The sequence below is a fragment of the Trichosurus vulpecula genome, chromosome 1, assembly GCF_011100635.1.
Source record: "Trichosurus vulpecula isolate mTriVul1 chromosome 1, mTriVul1.pri, whole genome shotgun sequence".
NCBI lineage: Eukaryota > Metazoa > Chordata > Mammalia > Diprotodontia > Phalangeridae > Trichosurus > Trichosurus vulpecula.
In genome coordinates, this window is record NC_050573.1 from 16565858 (window position 1) to 16584679 (window position 18822).

The window sequence follows — 18822 nt, forward strand, 5'->3', positions numbered from 1 at the left end:
AATACCCCAGTATCTCCACATACTGTAGCTTTTTCAGGAATTCTCACAACTGTATTGACTGGCTCCATCACAGTTCCGTGTTATCTGGCCTCAGCTGGGCCCTCCCCGTGAGTAGCAGGTGGTCTGTTTATTCCTCCCTGATTGATTTCCATCTTAATGTGTGTAGAAGCTGTCTCAAATATCTTCCCTTCCCCAGCCCCCCATTCCTTTTCCTCCCTGCTTTCCATCGAGGACCTTGCTGTTTATTTCACTGGAAAAAATGGATCCCATTCGATCGATATGAGTTTCATCTTCTCTCATTCTCTTCATTGCAGAACTCCCAAACATCGTCCTCTACTCCCCTCCTTCCCTCCATCAGTGACAAAAAGATGGCCCTTCTTCCCAAGGCCAACCCTCTGTACATAAGCACTTGAGCCCATTCCCCTCCTGTCTTCTTAGCAGTTTGAATCTTCAGTCATTTCCCTCCCTTTCTTTATTCTTCAATCTCCCTCTGTCACCTAGTTTCTTCCCTGCTGCCTTCAAACCCTCTGGGTTCAAACCAAGGTAGTCTCATCCATCCTTTGAAGAGATCTAACATATTAGCTACCGGTTTTTTCTGATCTCTTTGCTAACCCCCCTCAAGCTTTTATCCTGTATGTCTTCTCCCTTTCCCCTTTTTCTTGCAAAAGTGTCCATACTGGATGCCTCCAGCTCCTTCCTCCCTTGTCTTCAGCCCTTACCAACTTGTCTGCTGTCTTCAGAGTTAGCAGTGATCTCTTGAAGATTTTTCCTCTTCTCCATCCTGATACTTCTTGGCTTCATTGCTGCATTTGACCCTAATAGCCCACCATTGAGCAGCCAGGCTAATCTTCTCTTCCCTGGGTTTTTGTGACCCTGCTTTCCCCTGGCTCTCCTCTTTTCTGTCTCTATTGCTCATATCATGAACTCTAACTGCTTATGTTCCTTGAGGGCCTGTCCTCTCCTCTTCTCTCTGTACTCTTTGTAAACTCATCAGCTTCCATGGACTTGACTGCCATCTTGATGTGGTTCACGTGTGTATGCATATGTGTGTGTGTCTGTGTTTATGTATATCCTCATCCCTGGCCTTCAGTTTCTACATCACCTGTTGCCTGGTAGACAGAGATACTGGAGTGGTTTGCCCTTTCCTTCTTCAGCTTATTTTACAGATGAGGAAACTGAGGCAAACAGGTTCAAATGACTTACTGTGGGTCAAGTGTCTGAAGCCAGATTTGGTCTCTGGCCTTCCTGACTCTAGGCCCCGAGCTCTGTGCCCTATGGCACCATCTCCCTGCCTACTCATTTCTTTACCTTTTCCTTATAGAGCTCCTTTCTTCTTTAAGGCCCAGCTCAAGCTCTGTCTTCTGCATGAATCCTTTCCTGATGCCCCCAGCCACCAGTGCCCTCCCTGCCACACTAATGTGCATTTTTCTACTTTGTAAACATTGGATTTTTGAGTTGGTTTATCCGCTTTGACACACATTTTCAACTAGGTAATTCACTCATAACTTTGTTTTGCTATATTGAGCTAAACGTGAGCTGTTTGGATTGAGGCTGAATAATATGAATGAAAGGGATTATTTTGGAAAGCATGATTTCCCCAGGCTTAAAAAGAGGGTTAGGACCTCTTTGGACTCTTAGTTTTAACCTAATCCATTTTTTAATCCTAATCTGGTGCTAATTTTCATGGTTCTCTTATAGTAAGCCTCGCAGTAGAGTCCTCTGTAATTGGAGAACTAAGATCACATTTGTGTTCTGCTTAGAGGTGGAAGTACTGTACTAGCTTTGCAAGACACAAGTGGATTCCCATTCTTGCCCAAGTACTTTATTGCACGTACTTTCTTTAGTTTAAATATTTATTCCTTTAGGAAATATTTAAGTTAAGTGTTTTTTTACAGGGTGTCTTAGCATTTCATCCATCGGATTGTTGAAATTTAGCATCGGTTACTTTGAATTTAAAACAAAATTAATGTGACTAATTTCTGTGCTTTTTCTTCCTAGTGTTTGTGTTTTTTGATCTGACTGTAGACGATCAATCTATTTATCCTAGTGAATTAAGAGAAAAATACATCATGTCAAAAACACTTGGAAGGTAAATACTTTTTCTTATTTCAGGAATTCCACGTTATTTTTATGTTTTATGGCAAATTTAGGTTTGTGGGGTTGTCCCTCTTGGTTTTCTAATGGAATTGAAATGCTAATCATTGTAAATGAGAAGTTTAAATGTTGTGGGACCATACACCCCACTCAAAATCTCCTTCCCAGTGAATGTTTATATCCAAGTGAAATGCTTTATAATTTGGGATTTTTCCAGTTAAGTTATTTACTATTAGGAAAAGCCATTAGGAAAATGGCTAGAGTTGGAGTATCACAATTCTGAGTTGGAAAGGGCCCTAGGGCTGTCTCGTGTCCTTCTCCACCCCCACCTTATTTATGTAAAGAGCCTTGTCTACTACCACATACTGGAAAAAGGAGGTCGCATCCATTCTGGGCTTAAAGGCCCTGAAGGAGGGGAATCCCTCACCTCCGATATTTTGGGGCTGTTCTAATTGTTAGGAAGCTTTTGCTATATCAAGCTTAAATCTGCCTCTTCAGTCCTTTCTGACCTTTGTTCCTGATTCTGCCCTCTGGGGTCAAACCAAGGTAGTCTCATTCATCCTTTGAAGAGATCTAACATATCAGCTACCAGTTTTTTCTGACCCCAATTCTGACCTCTTATGACATGAACTCACTCATATGAATATCTTGGTTGTTACTCGCTGAATACTTTCCGGTTTATCGATGTCCTTCCTAAGATGTAGTGCCCATAAATAATCCCAGGCCTCCAGATGCAGTGTAAATAGGACTCATCTCCTTACGTTCCTGGAATCACTGTCTCTCCCAGTGTCGCCCAAGGTGACATTAGCATTAATTCAGGTTGCATCCCCAGTCTTTTTTTTCTAGGCCACCTGCAATGCCTTATGCTTTTGAGCCCACATTTATGCCACTTGAATTCCATCTTCCTAGATTCAGCCCAGTGTTAGAGGCTGTCATGGTCCTTTGGGATCCTGACTTGGTCATCTCGTGTGCTGCTCATCTCTTCTAGCTTTGTGCCTTCTGCACATTGATCAGTGTGCCATCTGTGCCTTTCAAATGCCTCCACCCCTGCCTGGGATACTCCCCTGAGGATCTGCCTTAGTCATCAATGACTGCTTCTTTGGGTCTAGCTATGTAACCGACTCCACAACCACCTAGTTGTCCAGCCTATGTCTCCCTATCTTGTTGGCAAGAAGAAAGCCTTGATCAGAAGCTTTGCTAAAATGAAAATCTAGGGAAACTATATGTACAACATTATCTTCATCTGTCAATTTAGTAATCTTGTTAAGAAAGGAAATGAGGTTAGCTTGGCTTGACCTGTTCTGTGCTGATTCCTCGTATCTACTGCTGCCTTTTCTTTTTGTTCACTAGCCATCCCTTTAATAAGTTGTAGATTGTGGCCAGAAATGCAAGCTTATAATGTGCCAATCCTCTTCCTTTTTGTAGTCATTGTGACTTTGTCCTTCTTCAGTCTCTTCTATTCTCCTCTCTCCATATATTTTTTCTTTTTTATCTAAGTGATCTAGGCCACCTTCTACAGGAAGCCTTCCCCAAGCCCTCTTAATTCTAGTGTCTTCCCTCTTTTAATTATTTCATATTTTTCCTGTATGTATCTTGTTTGTATATATTTGATAGCTTCTTGTCTTTCCTGTTAGATTGTAAGTTCCTTGAGGGGAGGGTCTGTCTTCTGCCTCTTTGAAACTCCAGCTTTTAACACAGTGTATCCTGGCACATAGTAGGCACTTATTAAATGCTCATTGACTGAAAAAGCCTTCCTTTTTTTCCCCCACTTTCCTACCCCAGAATGGGGAGGCCATCCTTGCTTCCACTGGAGATTGGGACCAGATGATTCTATCAGCAGCAACAACCAACCTTGGCATGTTTGTATGTTTCCGATCGCATGTTTCTGCCTTTTATCTGCCAGAATGGGGGACTTGAGTCTCTCTTTTTGTTGCTGATTTGGAAGCAGTCCAGGTGTGACTGTGCGCTCCCTTGTGAATACTGCTGCTCCCACAGACAAGCCCCCTTATAGGGTCTGCCCTCTTGCCAAGCTCACCAGAAGCTTATTTCCTGAACAAGCCTTTCAGCAACATAGATAAGGAGCCGCCTCTAGAATCTCTTACTGGTGGGGATGCTGGTGAATCCTACTGTCTTTCCAACAGAAAGGGAGGTGTCTGACTGATCTAAGTCTTCTATTCATTTAGTGTTTACTTTCTGGAAGCATCCTGGCTTTTCTCTCTCTCAGAATGTTAAGACACATGGTGTTTTTATGTTTTCCTAATGTTAAAAGAGGCTCATGCCAATCTCTTCTCCATGAAGCCAGGTACAGCCTGCAGGTTTCTTTGGAGTAAAGCAGACAAACAGGTGTTCGAGATTCTTTGCCCAGCAGTAATCTCTAAGGTAGTGAAAGGAACTCGTGTCCAATCCCATGGAAAGGTCCCACTGGCTCAAAGAACATCGCTTTTGCCAAGAATTCCTTAATTTACATGATCCTTTCTGAGGAATGCTTTCATTTGAAATGAAACAGCTGTAGACCTTTGAAAGTGTCATTATTTATGCATAATGACTATCATCCATTTGGTCATTAGAGGACATTTCCATCTAGTTCGGCAGCAGAATAATAGGAAAATTCAATCAGCTGAAGTCCTCGTGGTGACTTTTCATATTAAAAGTCTAAAAAGCCCTGACCTTGCGTGTCTCCTCCTGGGGGACTTCTTTGATGCTGAGTGAGTCACGTAACGTGTTAGGACCTCACTTTTCACCTCTGTAAGATGAGGTGTTTGGGCTATAGGATCTCCATGGTACGTTAGAGTTCCGACATTCTCTACGGGGCACAGAGTGAGTGTGTTGTGGAACACAAATACACATGGGATGCTCGTGAGATCAGCAGTGCATGCCAGTAGACAGGAATTGCTCCGTTTCTGTCTTTGTGTCCCTTTAGTGCCTGACACACAGGCTCTTACCACCTTACTACTTTTATTTAGGCCAAGAATGTGTGCTCATAGTCAATTTTGCTACTTCTCATTGGAGAGGGCTGGCCTTGGGGTCAGGAGGACCTGAGCTCAGGTCCTCTTCTCCATCCTGTCATCTCCATCCTGTGTGACTCTAAGTAAAACACGCTACTCCCAGGGAACTTACTAGGAAACTTTAAGTTATCGATGAGTCGTCCATTTGCATTGCTAAACAGTATTTCTCTGGTTGCATTATCCCACACAAATCCCAGTTGTAGAGCCTGGCAAATAGTAGGTGCTTAATAAACGCTTGTGGATTCACTGAGGGTAACAGAAGTATCCCTAGCTTGGCTTATTGTAGTTTTGAGACTTTTTAAAGCTGGGCATGGTGTTACCATAATGGGTTAGTTGCATTTAATTCAGGAGCAGTTTGAAGCTGCAGAGGTGTCTTCTTGTTCCTGGATAATCCACATTCCCACTGTTTCCTCCTCATCTTCTACACTTCATTTGAATGAGGTTCTTCTCCTCCTGGACAGTTGGTGGGGTGGTCTCACAACGTGCTAGTTATGGGTGGGTCTCTGCTTACCATCAAATAAGGCAAATGACAGTGGTGAGTGCGGTGATAGGCAGGCCCTGGTCAGCTCATGTGGATTTTAAAGTAATTTATAAAAATGACCTCTTCCTTTCCCCAGTGGTGCTTGTGGAGAGGTGAAGCTGGCCTTTGAGCGGAAAACGTGTAAGAAAGTTGCTGTGAAGATTATCAGTAAGAGGAAATTCTCCATATGTGCCACGAGAGAGGCGGTATGTATCTGTCTGTTCCAGCGTGGTTGACCTGGTTCTGAATCCCCTAGAGCAGGGGCTCTTAACCTGGGACTGTGAGATTTCTGGGGGTCATCTTTGTTTTCACTAGCTGCTAATTGAAACGAATGTTCTTATAGTTATCTATCATAATGCTGAGAAGAGGTCTGTCCCCAGGCTTCACTCGGTGCCTAAAGGGGTCCAGGACACAGAAAAGGGGAAGTAGCCCTGCACTAGGTAGAGGAGCCCAGTTGGTTGGGAAAGGTCCTGAACCTGAGGACAGCCTGGGCCACTTAATAGCTGTGTGACCCAGAGCAAGCCACCCACCTTCTCTGAGATGTGTTTCTATGATGGGAGTCGTGCCCCTTCCATCTTGCCTCAGAAAATCAACTGCAATTCTACAGTAAGCGAAAGGGCTTTGTAAAGGGAAGCATTGTACAAACGTCAGGCATTATCTGCAGAAGAGCTCTGGCTTCTCTTCTGTTCCTACCAAAGAGCTTTTTTATTTTTATTTATTTTTATTTTTTGGCATTGGGGTAGGGTGGTGATGGGACAGGGGGCATGGGAGTGATTTTGGTTGTGTGGAGAGTTCCCAGTGTGGAAACTCCCTCTACCAATGCAGAGAGATCAACTCCAAGTCTTGGAGCTGCCTGAAGACATCAGGAGATTAAATGACTGTTCCATGGTCCCAGAGCTACTGTATGTCACATGCAGGACTTGAACCTAGGGCTCCTTACTCCAAAGCTGGGCTTCTATCTGTGCTACTGAAGATTGCTGTGTAAATTTTTCTTTGTGCCTCTCTTAACTTTAACACTAATTTAACATTTTATTACAAGAATATAGAGGTAAAGTACATAGTAAGTCTATAGTATTTATTCCTATTTATGCCTTTGCTTTTCTGTAGTTTGTATTAGTTTTTACTAGGCCATCTTCTTAAATTTTTTCTTTTAATATATATTTAATTAATAAGTCATGCTATTAATGATGGTCTTCATGCACATGAGCCAAGAGAGGAGAGTTAACAGTTGTTTTATTTTGCTTCATGTCCGGCTGTTTCTGGGTATTGTTCCATAAGGCTCAATTTTTTTCCTCATACAATACCATTTTCCCATTTAAAAGAATTTCCTTTTTGTGTTCCTTCACAGGTTTCTGTTTTGTTTGTGAAGGATGGGAAAATCATTATTGCTTTAAGGAAGCATTTGATTCCATTTTAATTATCTTCTGCCAGATATGTTGGGCCTCTTGTTACAGTTCATCATTAATTGACAATGATTTTTTAAAATTTATTTTTTTTAAATTGACAGTGATTTTTTACAGTTTCTAGAAGGAGGAAATCATTTGAGATGAAATCTGAAATTCATAGAAATGGCCATTTTACACAAATTCCTAATTCTAGATTCTCAGTTTTAACGGAGGGAGACCTTGTACCAGGTACATTTCTCTTTCTGGCAGGTTGCCTTGAAATATTGTTTCTATGTTCACTGCGTCACCTGGTCATCCTTATTTGAGGAAATGTATTGCTCAGTTAGAATTAGAACTTTTAAGGTCTATCATTGTTTGAAAACATCACTTTCCTTTGCCAAGGATCCAGCTTTCAATGTTGAAACGGAAATTGAGATTTTGAAGAAACTAAATCATGTAAGTATAACTTTTAAGGTTTGTTTTTTAGTCTTACCCTTAGAAACTTTCATTAGAAAATCCCATATCCATTGTGTTTCTGGCCTTATCTCCTACCTGGGTCAATTCATAAAAGTAATAGCTGCCTTGACAGATCAGTCTTTTAATGTGGTTTATATAATATTTACATATCTGGCCAGAAATGTTAGCACATCAAAGTGGACAATGTACACACATGTGTACACATACATACGTGCATATTTATATACACATGTGTGCTGATAACAGCTTTGAAGAATCGAGGTCCTTTCTGTACCATGGTGCTTCAGAAAAAGACTCGGGAAGATGTCAATTGAACAAATATGGCAAACTTTTCAGCCGCTATAAGGTGAACAGTTAGTGTTTGTGTGCATCTTGGCCCTGTTCTCTGTAGGTAGTTCACATTTTTGTGTGCTGTGCTAATTTGTCTGTCTTGAGTGTTTTGTTAGCTGAGAACTAGTAACCTGGGGGTGGGGTGGAGTAAACTTGTCTGTGCCCGTTCCCTTTCTCCATTGCAATAGTCCTTTTAATTAGCAGTCTCTCCCCCCCCTTCCCCTCTCCCTCCATCTAAACACACTGTGTACTCAGATGTAAGCATAATCTAGCTATAGCACTTAGCCCAATTACACAAAATTCCTAGTCTGCATACCTTTCCAAAACCAAAACACCTTCCACCCTATGAGACCTTCCTTTCTCCCTTGGATCTAGAAGTTATAGGGAAGTAAATCCATGTAATTCTCCACCCCTCCCTAGAGTCTTGAGTTCCCTTGTGGGTGTCTCTTTCTCCCCCTACATTCTTTGGGCTTTTCCCCCCTAATAACCTGGATGCTCTCTTTAAGCATCTTTTTAACTCCCTAATTGGCTGGGATGGGGTTGCATAACTTGCTCCTGCATCCAACACAACTGGAGAAAATTGGTTAACCTCGGAGGTTCCTCTGACATTGCATTTGCACAGGCCTCTCTGTTGAGGTCAGTGGAATGACTCTTAAGTAGATCTATTTGTAGAGAGGACTGGAGGAAACACCTTTGTTTTGCATCTAACAAGAAAGACTGTTTGGAAATTTTGGCCTGGAGAAAAATTGAACCTGGATTAAATTTGTTTTGAGGTTTAGTAAAACCAGTAATGGGGCAATGAGATGTGCCATCTCCCTGAGTTCAAATCCAGCCTCCGACACTTACTGGCTGTGTGACCCTGGGCAAGTCACTTCACCCTGTTTGCCTCAGTTTGCTAATCTGTAAAATGAGCTGGAAGGAAATGGCAAGCCACTCCAGTATCTCTGCCAAGAAGACTCCAAATTTGGCTGATTCTCTGCATTGACCTTATTTGTGCTGTTTTTGTCTTTTTTTTTTTTTAAATTTATTTTGTTAAATATTTCCCACTTACAGTTAAAATTTTTAAACTTTCATTAAAAAAAATTGAGTTCCAAATGCTCTCCCTCCCAACTCCCCTCCCCCATTACTTGAGAAGGCAAGCAATATATCAGTTATTCATGTGAGATTATACAAAACATATTTCTGTATCAGCCATGTTACAAAATAAGACATAAAAAACCCAAGAAAAATAAAGAAAGAAGTATGCTTCAGTCTGTACTCAGTGTCCTCAGTTCCCTCTCTGGAGGCAGATGGTATTTGTTATCACTGGTACTTTGGAATTCATTGCCTTGGATCCTTGTCTTGAACAGTTACGAAGTCTTTCCCAGGCGGTCGGCCTTTCAGTATTGCTGTTACTGTGCACAGTAGTCTCCTTGTTCTGCTCGCTTTACCCTGCATCAGTTCATATAAGGCTTCCCAGGTTTTTCTGTATTCCCCAACCAATGGGCAACCTCAATTTCTAATTCTTTGCCAACACAAAAAGACTCGCTCTGAATATTTTTGCACAAATAAGTCCCTTTCCCTTTTTTCATGTCTGGTATTGCTGGGTCAGAGGGTATACACAGTTCTATAGCCTTTTGGGCAGACTTGCAAACCGTTCTCCCAAATGATTGGATCGGGATTTTGTCATGTTTTATACTGTTGTTTTTGTCTTACGTTCTTTCCAGTACTGGTTTTCCGTTCCACCCACGTGCCATTCCCTGAATCACTGGGCACGTGTTGCTCTTGTTATAAAGCTGCTGTAAGCCATTGACACATTGATGAACTACTTGAGATGCAGCCCCTGGAGTCTGTAGGCTAGAAAGGTCATGCCACCTTTTCTTGCATTGTTCTATATTGTTTTTAAGAACATAAAATCTGGAATGTCTGAGCTGGAAGGGTCCTGAACAATGTCTGGCATCAAAATGCTTACAAATGTTTTCTCATTCAATCCTCACAATCACCCTGGGAGGGAGGTGCTATGCTTATCCCCGTTGTACAGATGAGGAAGCCGAGGCAGACAGAGGGGGCCCGAACAGCTAGTACAGATCTGAGGCTGGATTTGAACTCGGGCTTCCTGCTCTCTAACCAGCACATCACCTAGTTGCTAGTTGCACCAGTTCACAGACCTTTAAACCATGAGTTTTTACATCTTTTTCTTGACTTGTCCTGTGGGTTCTGTGGGTTCTCATGCTTTCGCTGGTGACACTCCAGCCTCAATCTCCAAGTCTTTGTTCAGGCCTGGAATGCCCTTCCTCTTCATCTCAACTCCTTGGACTTCCCTGTTTCCTTCAAGTTTCAGCCCAAGCTGCCCTGCCTTCTCCAGAGGCCTTTCCTCCACCCCTCCCTCTCTCCATAGCTCCTGGTGCCCTTCCTCCCCAAACTGCCTCTTGTTTGCTTTGTGTGTGTTCTGTGTGTGCTCACGAATACATTTTGTCTCCTCTGCTGTCATCTGAGGGCACCTGAACTGTCCTACAGTAGGTGCTTAATAAACGCTTGTTGACTGATCCTCCCTGTCCCAGCCTGTCCTGCACAGCTTGTTTGGTCCCTGGCTTCCATGGGTTCTGGGCAGCCCTCTCCACCACACCAGATTGCCTTGTTTGAATGACTTACTGAGCTGTTGCAAAGTGACTTTTGATTGGAGCATCTAATTTTTGGTTTTTGGTGGTTTTCTCTTTTCCCTCAGTATTCTATTCAGGGCGTGTAGAAGGTGGAGATGAGTGGGAAATGATGCCTCTTAGTTCTCTCCATTAGCCTCTTTTACAGATCCTGGTGATTGATGCCTCTGTCTTTTATCCTAGCACATAGACAAGGGCACACCAGCCCCAGGGTGCACCCAGCAGGATGTTCTGGGCTCAGGAGAATTTTTTCTTGTGGAATTTTGCTGTAGCAGCAGTTGGTCTATAGCTTTGATATCCACGTGAAGTCCTGTGTGAAGACTCCTTGTGGTGTGGAGGTGATGGTGATAAAGTAGGCAGCTTTCACCACACTGGAAAGGCTCTGAGCATGAGTTTGGCACACACTGCAACGAACTTGTCTGTGGATGATGCCCCTCCTAGCTAACTTTGGCGAGGCCTTATTTACTGTCAAGCAGATGGGATGAATTTTTCTAGCCATAAAAACTCATGAACAATGTTTGTCAAAGTGTAGAGAAGTTGGGTCCATACTGGTAAAAGATGTACCCCTACTCAGGAGACTGGGCTGTCTTTGCACAGGGCTTGTCGGTCCAAGGGAACAGATTTCATGCCCTTTTCATTGAGTTGGTTTTGTTCTGTTGAGTGGCCACTAACTGTTCATCTTAGGACCTTGTGAAACTTTACAGATTTATCCTGGTCTTATTTGCACGGTGGTTACATATATACATACATACACACATACATATACATACACACACACACATACGCATACACATACCTATAAACCCATACCTGTATGTATACACATAATACACGTATATGCCTTGTATGTGTGTATGCATGCATGTCATCTCTCTCCTACTAAAGGCTAAGACCCTCGAGGGCAGGGAACCCGATCTTACTGTTGGTATTTTCCCAGGGATTTATACAGAGCACATTTAATTTTTGATTGTTAAATAAAATAATATAACTGTAGTCTATCAAGGGTGCTCACACATGACAAGAGAAGATTGGTGACTCATTACAAATCTATCCTGGCTCCTATACAAGCAACCAAGGCCTTTATTTTATTATGACCCTGGGTCTTTTGCCTGAGAACACAGCCCATACTGTCCCAGAGACAGAATCTGTATATTTGTTGGCCTGGTAACTGGTGCAGATCTATGTTCTTGAGCTGCAGATTCAGGGCAGCAGGAGGACCGACCTTGTCCTGCACTGACCTTGGGGCAGACATCAGGCGTCTTCATTCATGCCTCTCCATTCGTATTGGATGCTTTGCCATCCTCAGCCCCTTGCTTAGTCGTCACCTTGGCTTCTGTTGACATACTGTCTTCCGTCCATGTGTCCCCGTCCCTCCACTTCCAGCCCTCAGAGCCTTTTTCATGGACTCTTGCAGCGGCTTTCTCCTTGTTCCCCTGCCAAGCACAGGGCTGACCCTGGTGTTTCCCGGCTCACTGCAGTCTCTTGACTCCCTGGTACCTGCAGAATCAAATAGGCTTTCCCCCGGGTGGCATTTTGAGCACATCACACACGGTTCTCTTTACCCAGTAACCCCCTCATGGGCACTCTAGTCCAGCCAGACTGGCCTTACTTTCTCAATACAGGGCACTTTGTCCTTGTCAGGATTTGCATCAGCTTCTCCCTGTGCTTAGGACGTACTCCCTCCTCCACCCTCCACCTTTTAGATGGTCTTGTATCCTTCAAGCTTCACCTCAGACACTGGCGCCTTTTCCAATTACCCTTGCTGCTAGTGCCTTCCCCTTGCATCTCTCTTGTGTGTGTGTGTGTGTGTGTGTGTGTGTCCCTTAGCTAGACTGTCTGTTGTCTTGTTAAGGGGAGAAGGAGCCATTTCACTTGGGTCTTTCTTGTCCTGGTGCCTAAGGGTACCACCGGTGCCTCTTGCTAAATGCTTGTGGATTAAGTGATTCTTACGGTTGTCTCCTTTTCCTCTTTATTTTTTTTAAGCCTTGTATCATCAAGATTAAAAATTTTTTTGATGCCGAAGATTACTTTATTGTTTTGGAACTGTAAGTAAATACTTTTTCCTGCCATTCCCATTCAAGCATAATCTCAGACTCAGCACCAGCTTGCAGGGCTTACAGTAGGGGCCCTTGGGGTGTGTTTGTACATGCAGCATTTGTACAAGGAGTTAATGTTGGCCTCACGAAATATCTGTCCAGACATCTCCTTTTGGCAGCCAATCCAAACACTTCCGGAGTGGTACTTGAAGAATCACATCTTGTAACAAGTTGCAAATTTAGTAACTCAGAATGGAATTCTCCCACTTAAGCTCCTCTCTCACTTAGAATATTCCCCAGGCTTCATATTTATCTTATGATAAATTATGTAGATTATGTTGATCCCTGAATGAATGTTGAATATTTGTCCTGGAAGCTGCTGCCCAAGATGGTGGTGCTGCTAATTCAGTCAGCCACCAGTATTCAGGGCCTCGCTTCTATAGATCTGGCAGGGTGGGGTGAGCAACTTTTGCTTTTAAATCCAAGAATGTGGTTCTCCCTGACCACAAGTGTGGTTAACTTCAGTGGCTGAGCACATCCACAGCCTCGACGTTTTTCAGAAAGGCAGCATGGCTGAGCCAGAGAGTTTTAGCGGGCCCAGGGGGAAGGAACAGGTGGTGGCACAAATAGGAATTCAATACTACCTTGCTCCCCCTCCCCCCAAACTTCCCCAAAACACTCTGTGGCAGAGGTCAGTGGTTTCTCATATAGTCCTCTTCCCTATTTTTCATGTCTTAAAGTATTTATGAATGTGGATGATTATTGAAATCACAATTTTTAAAAGGCTTTGGACCATGACCTAGAAGATGTAGGTTCTAGTGGCCTTGGGCTAGTCATGTATCCTTTTGGGGTTTCAGTTTTCTCATTTGGGAAATGAGGAAATTAGACTAGTTCTGGTATTCTGTGTTCCTTCCTCATCTGTTCAGAGATTTTTTATAAGGAATGTCTAAAAATGCTGTGACGTTTGATTTAGTTTTAATATTTGGTTCTTTCAGTATTCAGTGGACTTTCTTGGCAATGAATGTGACCGCTGAAGCTTGTACCTTTTCTATTCTACTTGTATGTTATTGAGGGAATTTTTGCATCAGGAGTGGGAGGGGCCAAGATCCTTGCCAGCTCTGAGATCCTCTAATTCTCTTTTTCAGGATGGAAGGAGGAGAGTTGTTTGAGAGAGTAGTAGGGAATAAAAGACTGAATGAAGCTACGTGCAAGCTGTACTTTTACCAGATGCTCCTCGCTGTAAAGGTAGATGCGTACTCAGTTTGGGGAAAAACAAACTTCACCCCTCTGCATCCCTGTTGTATTTAATGAGATGAATTAAATTTGAATGAACAGGGGCTTTGAGAGATGCTCATTTCTCCCAAAGAGGGAGAAGGACACTTAGGACCAAGAAGAGGCAGTTATGAATATTTCTTTTGTTTTGTACTTGGCACAAACATTCCACCAGCTTTACTTAGCTAACTAGGTGGTCACCTTTCTGGTTTTTGTTCTAATATTTTTCTTTTCAATATGTTGACTTGGAACATCCATCCTTTGAAGAGATCTAATATACCCACTAGTGGCCATCTCCAGTCGTCCTGATCTGTATCTGGCCATTGGACCCAGATGGCTCTGAAGGAGAAAGTGAGGCTGGTGACTTTGCACAGCCCTGCCTCACTTAAATCCAGTTCACTTGTATGTCATGGCATCACCTCCCTGATGTCCTGGTCCTCTTCAAGAATGAAGGACTAACAACAACAACACCTTTATAGGAGTTTTCTGGAAAATTCTGGATTGCTCTCAGTGCTTAAATACACACACACACACACACACACACACACACCTGTATATCTGTATCTACATATAGCATGATATGAGTGAGGTTTGAGGGGAAAACACCATCATGTCACTCCTGGGCTGGACTGGCTGATCTCTAAAGACCCATCAGCCCTAGCTCTGCGGGCGTAGAGAAAGTCAGACGGGAATCTTCCCTCTGCACATTACTCCTTTGTTTCTGGTTTTACCTTTAGTGACATTGTACCATGAAGCAGATAGCAAGTGAAGTGCGATGCTTTCTTTTCGAAACGAGTAAAAGAATTTTATGAGAACGATTTGTCTTGTTTCTGTCCTCAGAAATCTTTTTTTTTTTGTGTGTGTATCTAGCTCTTGTTTTCTTCACTTTAATCCTTCCTACACTTGAAAAATGCCAGACCTTTACAACACCTCTTAGACTAGGGCCTCAATTAGGTTGTTTGTTAATTTAGTAATTGATTGACAGCATACTGAGAACCACTTATTGGTAAAAGGAACCTTTTTCCTCTTGGACTGAATTCTGTAGAGAAGTGAGCCTTCCCTCATTTTGTTTTCTCCCCTTTTAAACATTATGCCCCAGTGTTCCAGTCTTTTGGGAGCAGCCAAATGCCTCCCCAAATTTGGAGACTGGCTTAGAAAGTACCTTTACTCCCCTTTCCCTGGGATTGATCCATGTGAGTCCCGACTGGGACAGTCTGCCCTGTTTTTCCTGAGTGGGAGTTTTGGATAAAGGAGCTGGGTTTCCTGGGAGATGGGTGGCCTGTAGGATCAGCGAAAAGCAAAAAAAACCTGAACTCTGTCTCAAAGCAAAGAGAAATCATAAAGACTGCATCCTTTTTAGAAATAGCACTAAATTGATTGCTGTGTAGGCGCCTTTGGTTATGAATTGTCCCAAACCTGGGCTGTGGGAATTAGGAAGTCTTGATTTTTGCTTTCTCTTAAAAGGAATTTTAGGATTTTGTAAAACTTAGCATCTTATGTTTCTCTTTATTTAGGAAAGAAAAATTATGTTGTGAAAAGAGACTGGTGATTCTCTTTTAGGAAGTTGACCTTACCTTAGAGAAGAATTGGATAATGATAAATTAGCGTGAGGTGATTTTGGGGTTCTGCTTTTTGAGGCAGTCTTATAAATAGAATTATAAAGTAAGATCATCTCTGGCAAACTTGTATGTTTTTAGGACTCTCTTCTGAACAGTGTACCTTGAAATTATATTCAGTTGTTTTGAAAGATTAACTGTTTTTGAAATTGAGTTTATAACTTTGGTGCACATTTGATCTCCTGAGCATCACTTGTTTCTGTCTCTGTAGTACCTTCATGAAAATGGTATTATACACAGGGACTTAAAGCCGGAGAATGTGCTTCTGTCATCTCAGAAAGAGGACTGTCTTATAAAGGTAAGGAATCTCGACTTCTCTGCTCCAGTGAATTCTGGAAACCTTCTTTAAATTGATACTTATCAGAACTGAAATATTCAACAGCCTTGGAATATGAACTGTATCCATGGGAATCTCTTTTGTACATGAGAGGATGGCATTCTTGGTGGTTTGCTTTTGCCCTTTATCCTTTCTTTGTTTTCTCCACGGTTTCCTCTCGTTGAGAGGAGGCAGAGCATAGATAACGAGCTGGCCTTGAAGCCAGGAAGGCTTTGGTTCCCTTCTGGCTGCCTGGCTCATCCTGGCTGAGTGACCATGAGCAAGGCATCTAGCCTTGGAGCATCCCAGGCAACTCCTGGAGCCCTCAGGTTGTAGTCTCTGTTGGTGGAGTGACTTCCTCACACAGATGATATCGCGCATCTGGTCACATCCACTTCATAAAAATAAAGGACAAACACTAATTCTTCATGGTATCAAGACAGTCAATGACTGAATTATAAATATCATGAATTTAGGACAGTTGGTGTAAGTTGAAGTTTAAACCACGTGAATTGAACCAGCTGGCACTCTTCGTGTGAGTACATCCTATAAAATGAATCCCTCTGGCCTTCAATTGTAGATTACTGATTTTGGGCAATCGAAGATTCTTGGGGAGACATCTCTTATGAGAACCTTATGTGGCACACCCACCTACTTGGCTCCGGAAGTCGTCATTTCCATGGGTTCCGCAGGCTACACTCGTGCTGTGGACTGCTGGAGTTTGGGTGTTATCCTCTTTGTTTGGTAAGATCATCTTCTGGGCCTCAGAATTTGGGTGGAGCTAGTTAGATGCATGTAGGTTTTGTTTAATTCACATTCTGTTATTAAACACTATTTAAAATAGTGTTCTAATACTATTGTAAGTATTAAATTTAAATTTAACACTATGTAAAATAGCATTTTGACTTTTGATCATACAGAGAGACTGCATGTTATTGTCTGATTCTGAAAACATGATGGTTCCTGTTCCTTTCTATCCCCCCTAAGCCTTAGTGGATATCCACCTTTCTCGGAGCATAAGACCCAAGTCCCTTTGAAGGATCAGATCGTCAGTGGGAAATATAAACTCATTCCAGAAGTCTGGGAAGCCGTCTCTGACAAGGGTATGGATGGATACACTGAAAGGGTTAAGTGGTGTGGGGTAACCAGAAGAGGCGGGGGTTGCTCTCTCTTCGCTTTGAACCTTTTAGTTTAACTCTGTGGCATTGGCTGCTGGGTTATCAACAAGGTTCAGAATAAGCGGGCTGCAGTTATAGCAAGAGACATAAGAAGTAAGCATAGAGAGTAACTCGATTTCATATCATTTTAAAAGTGCAACTTTTATAATTCTCTAGAATAAAAAGCAAGAGCAAAAATTAGGAAGGTCGAACTTTCATAGCTAAATAATTTAATATCAGTAATGGAAAGTCAAAATATTTTTTCTGGATGGCACATTGTTAAAATGTGTTTGAGCCATCCCTACATCGATTTTGCTTCCTTTATATACTAACCCTGTGTAAAGCCCTATTCTATTGATCTTACAGTGTAAAAGAAAGGTTCTTTTAAGCCTTGGTGTGATCAGCTTGTATGTGTGCTATCTGGACCACCTATGTGCTAAGAAGTGGAAACATTTTCAGTACTGTCTGTAAAAGTTAAGATTTAATTTATTTGGAATTTAGACAACAAGGGAAGAGAGGGAAGAGGGAAAGAAGAAGACAGTTTGAAAAGGCAGGCCTTAGCGCCCTTCAGTCTGTTTTGAAGAATGTGGTAGGAGGAGATGAGTGAGAAAGGTGAATTGATTGTAAGGGAGGCCGTCATGAGTTTAAACTCTCTTTAGATAGCATGTAGGGTGAGTCCACTGATCTCTGCGTTCCATTCCTCCTTCAGCCATTGGTGAGCAGTGTGACCTCGGGAAAAATCCCTTCTTCTGTGTGAGATTCACTTTCCTCATCTGTGAAGTAAGAGGGTTGGCCTAGATCAGGAGCTCTTCACCTGGGGTCTGTAGAGAGACTTCAAGGTGCCCGTGAACTTAGAAAAAATCACATCTTCATTTTTGCCTATATCTACCCGAAATTTAGCATTTCTTTCACTTACAAGTTTAAAAAAAGCAAAAAACGCTCCATGATTCTGCGAAGGAATCCATAGGCTTCCCCAGACTGCCACAGGCATCTCAGAACCCCTAGACAAGATGGTCTCTAAGGTCTCTTTTACTGCTGTGATTCTGTAAACATGCCCCAGGAACATGGTTTGAAGAAAGTGGGAATGTTTAGCATGGAGAGAAGACCTAGTGAGAACAAGGGTGTGTGACCTTGCTCTGCCTGGCTTCAGAGTCCAGAACCAGGAGTAGTGGGTGGAAGATGCAAAGAGGGAGATTTTTGCATGATTCCAAAAGTGGGATGGGCTTCCCTGGGAGGCTAGTGGCTTTCCTCTCCCTGGAGGCATTTGGAGTACAGGCTTCAGGGCCACTTTGAATTGGGGGCTATGCTATAAGTGGGATTCCTCTTTAGGAAAATAGACCGAATGGATCCTGCTGTCTCTTCCTGCTTGGAGGCTGTGTAACCCGTCATTGTAATAATGTGCAGACCTTTTAATATTCTGTTTAGTGGATGAACTGATGGGTAAGCTGTCCTATCATTTGGTTTTAGCTTTGGATCTTGTTAAGAAGCTGCTGGTAGTAGATCCAGAGAAACGCTATACAACAGAAGAAGCCTTGGCACATCCATGGCTTCAGGTATGTATTAAGATTGTCCTTATAACAAAATGCCCATCACATTTTCTGTGCTGAGTTGATGACTGTTGACATATCAAAACTCTCAGTTTGCGGCCCCAGTTGTGTTCAGATGAACTCATCAGTTGACAGGCATTTTATTTAATGAACTCACCACTACACACTGAGCTGGGACTAGGAGATGGTAGACAGCTACCCTGGGGGCAAAGTGCAGGGCTCTGTGCCCTGGGACACTTTGTAATTGTAATGTGACTTTTTTAGACGTAAGCACAGTTTTAATGTCAGAAAATTCTGATCCCCTGGGTACGTGGGTATTTATTTTATAATAAGCTGGGTTGTTGCCTTACAGTAAAGGCATCAAGACCCCAGGGCATAATAGCACACAGGTAGGGTGGGTTGTTTTTTTTTCCCCCAGACTTTGCTTAGAC

At 42.6% G+C, this 18822-nt stretch overlaps 1 protein-coding gene across 1 annotated transcript in view; it reads left to right on the plus strand.

Moving 5' to 3' along the window:
* The window catches only part of CHEK2 (checkpoint kinase 2), a 49513-nt gene that overhangs the window by 19067 nt on the left and 11624 nt on the right, over nt 1–18822 (plus strand). Inside the window, exons 5-13 of the mRNA XM_036740911.1 lie at nt 1999–2089; nt 5717–5825; nt 7407–7460; nt 12431–12492; nt 13629–13728; nt 15583–15669; nt 16268–16431; nt 16675–16790; nt 18312–18397. Coding sequence (XP_036596806.1) covers nt 1999–2089; nt 5717–5825; nt 7407–7460; nt 12431–12492; nt 13629–13728; nt 15583–15669; nt 16268–16431; nt 16675–16790; nt 18312–18397 — 869 coding nt within the window. The remainder of the gene's footprint in view (nt 1–1998; nt 2090–5716; nt 5826–7406; nt 7461–12430; nt 12493–13628; nt 13729–15582; nt 15670–16267; nt 16432–16674; nt 16791–18311; nt 18398–18822) is intronic.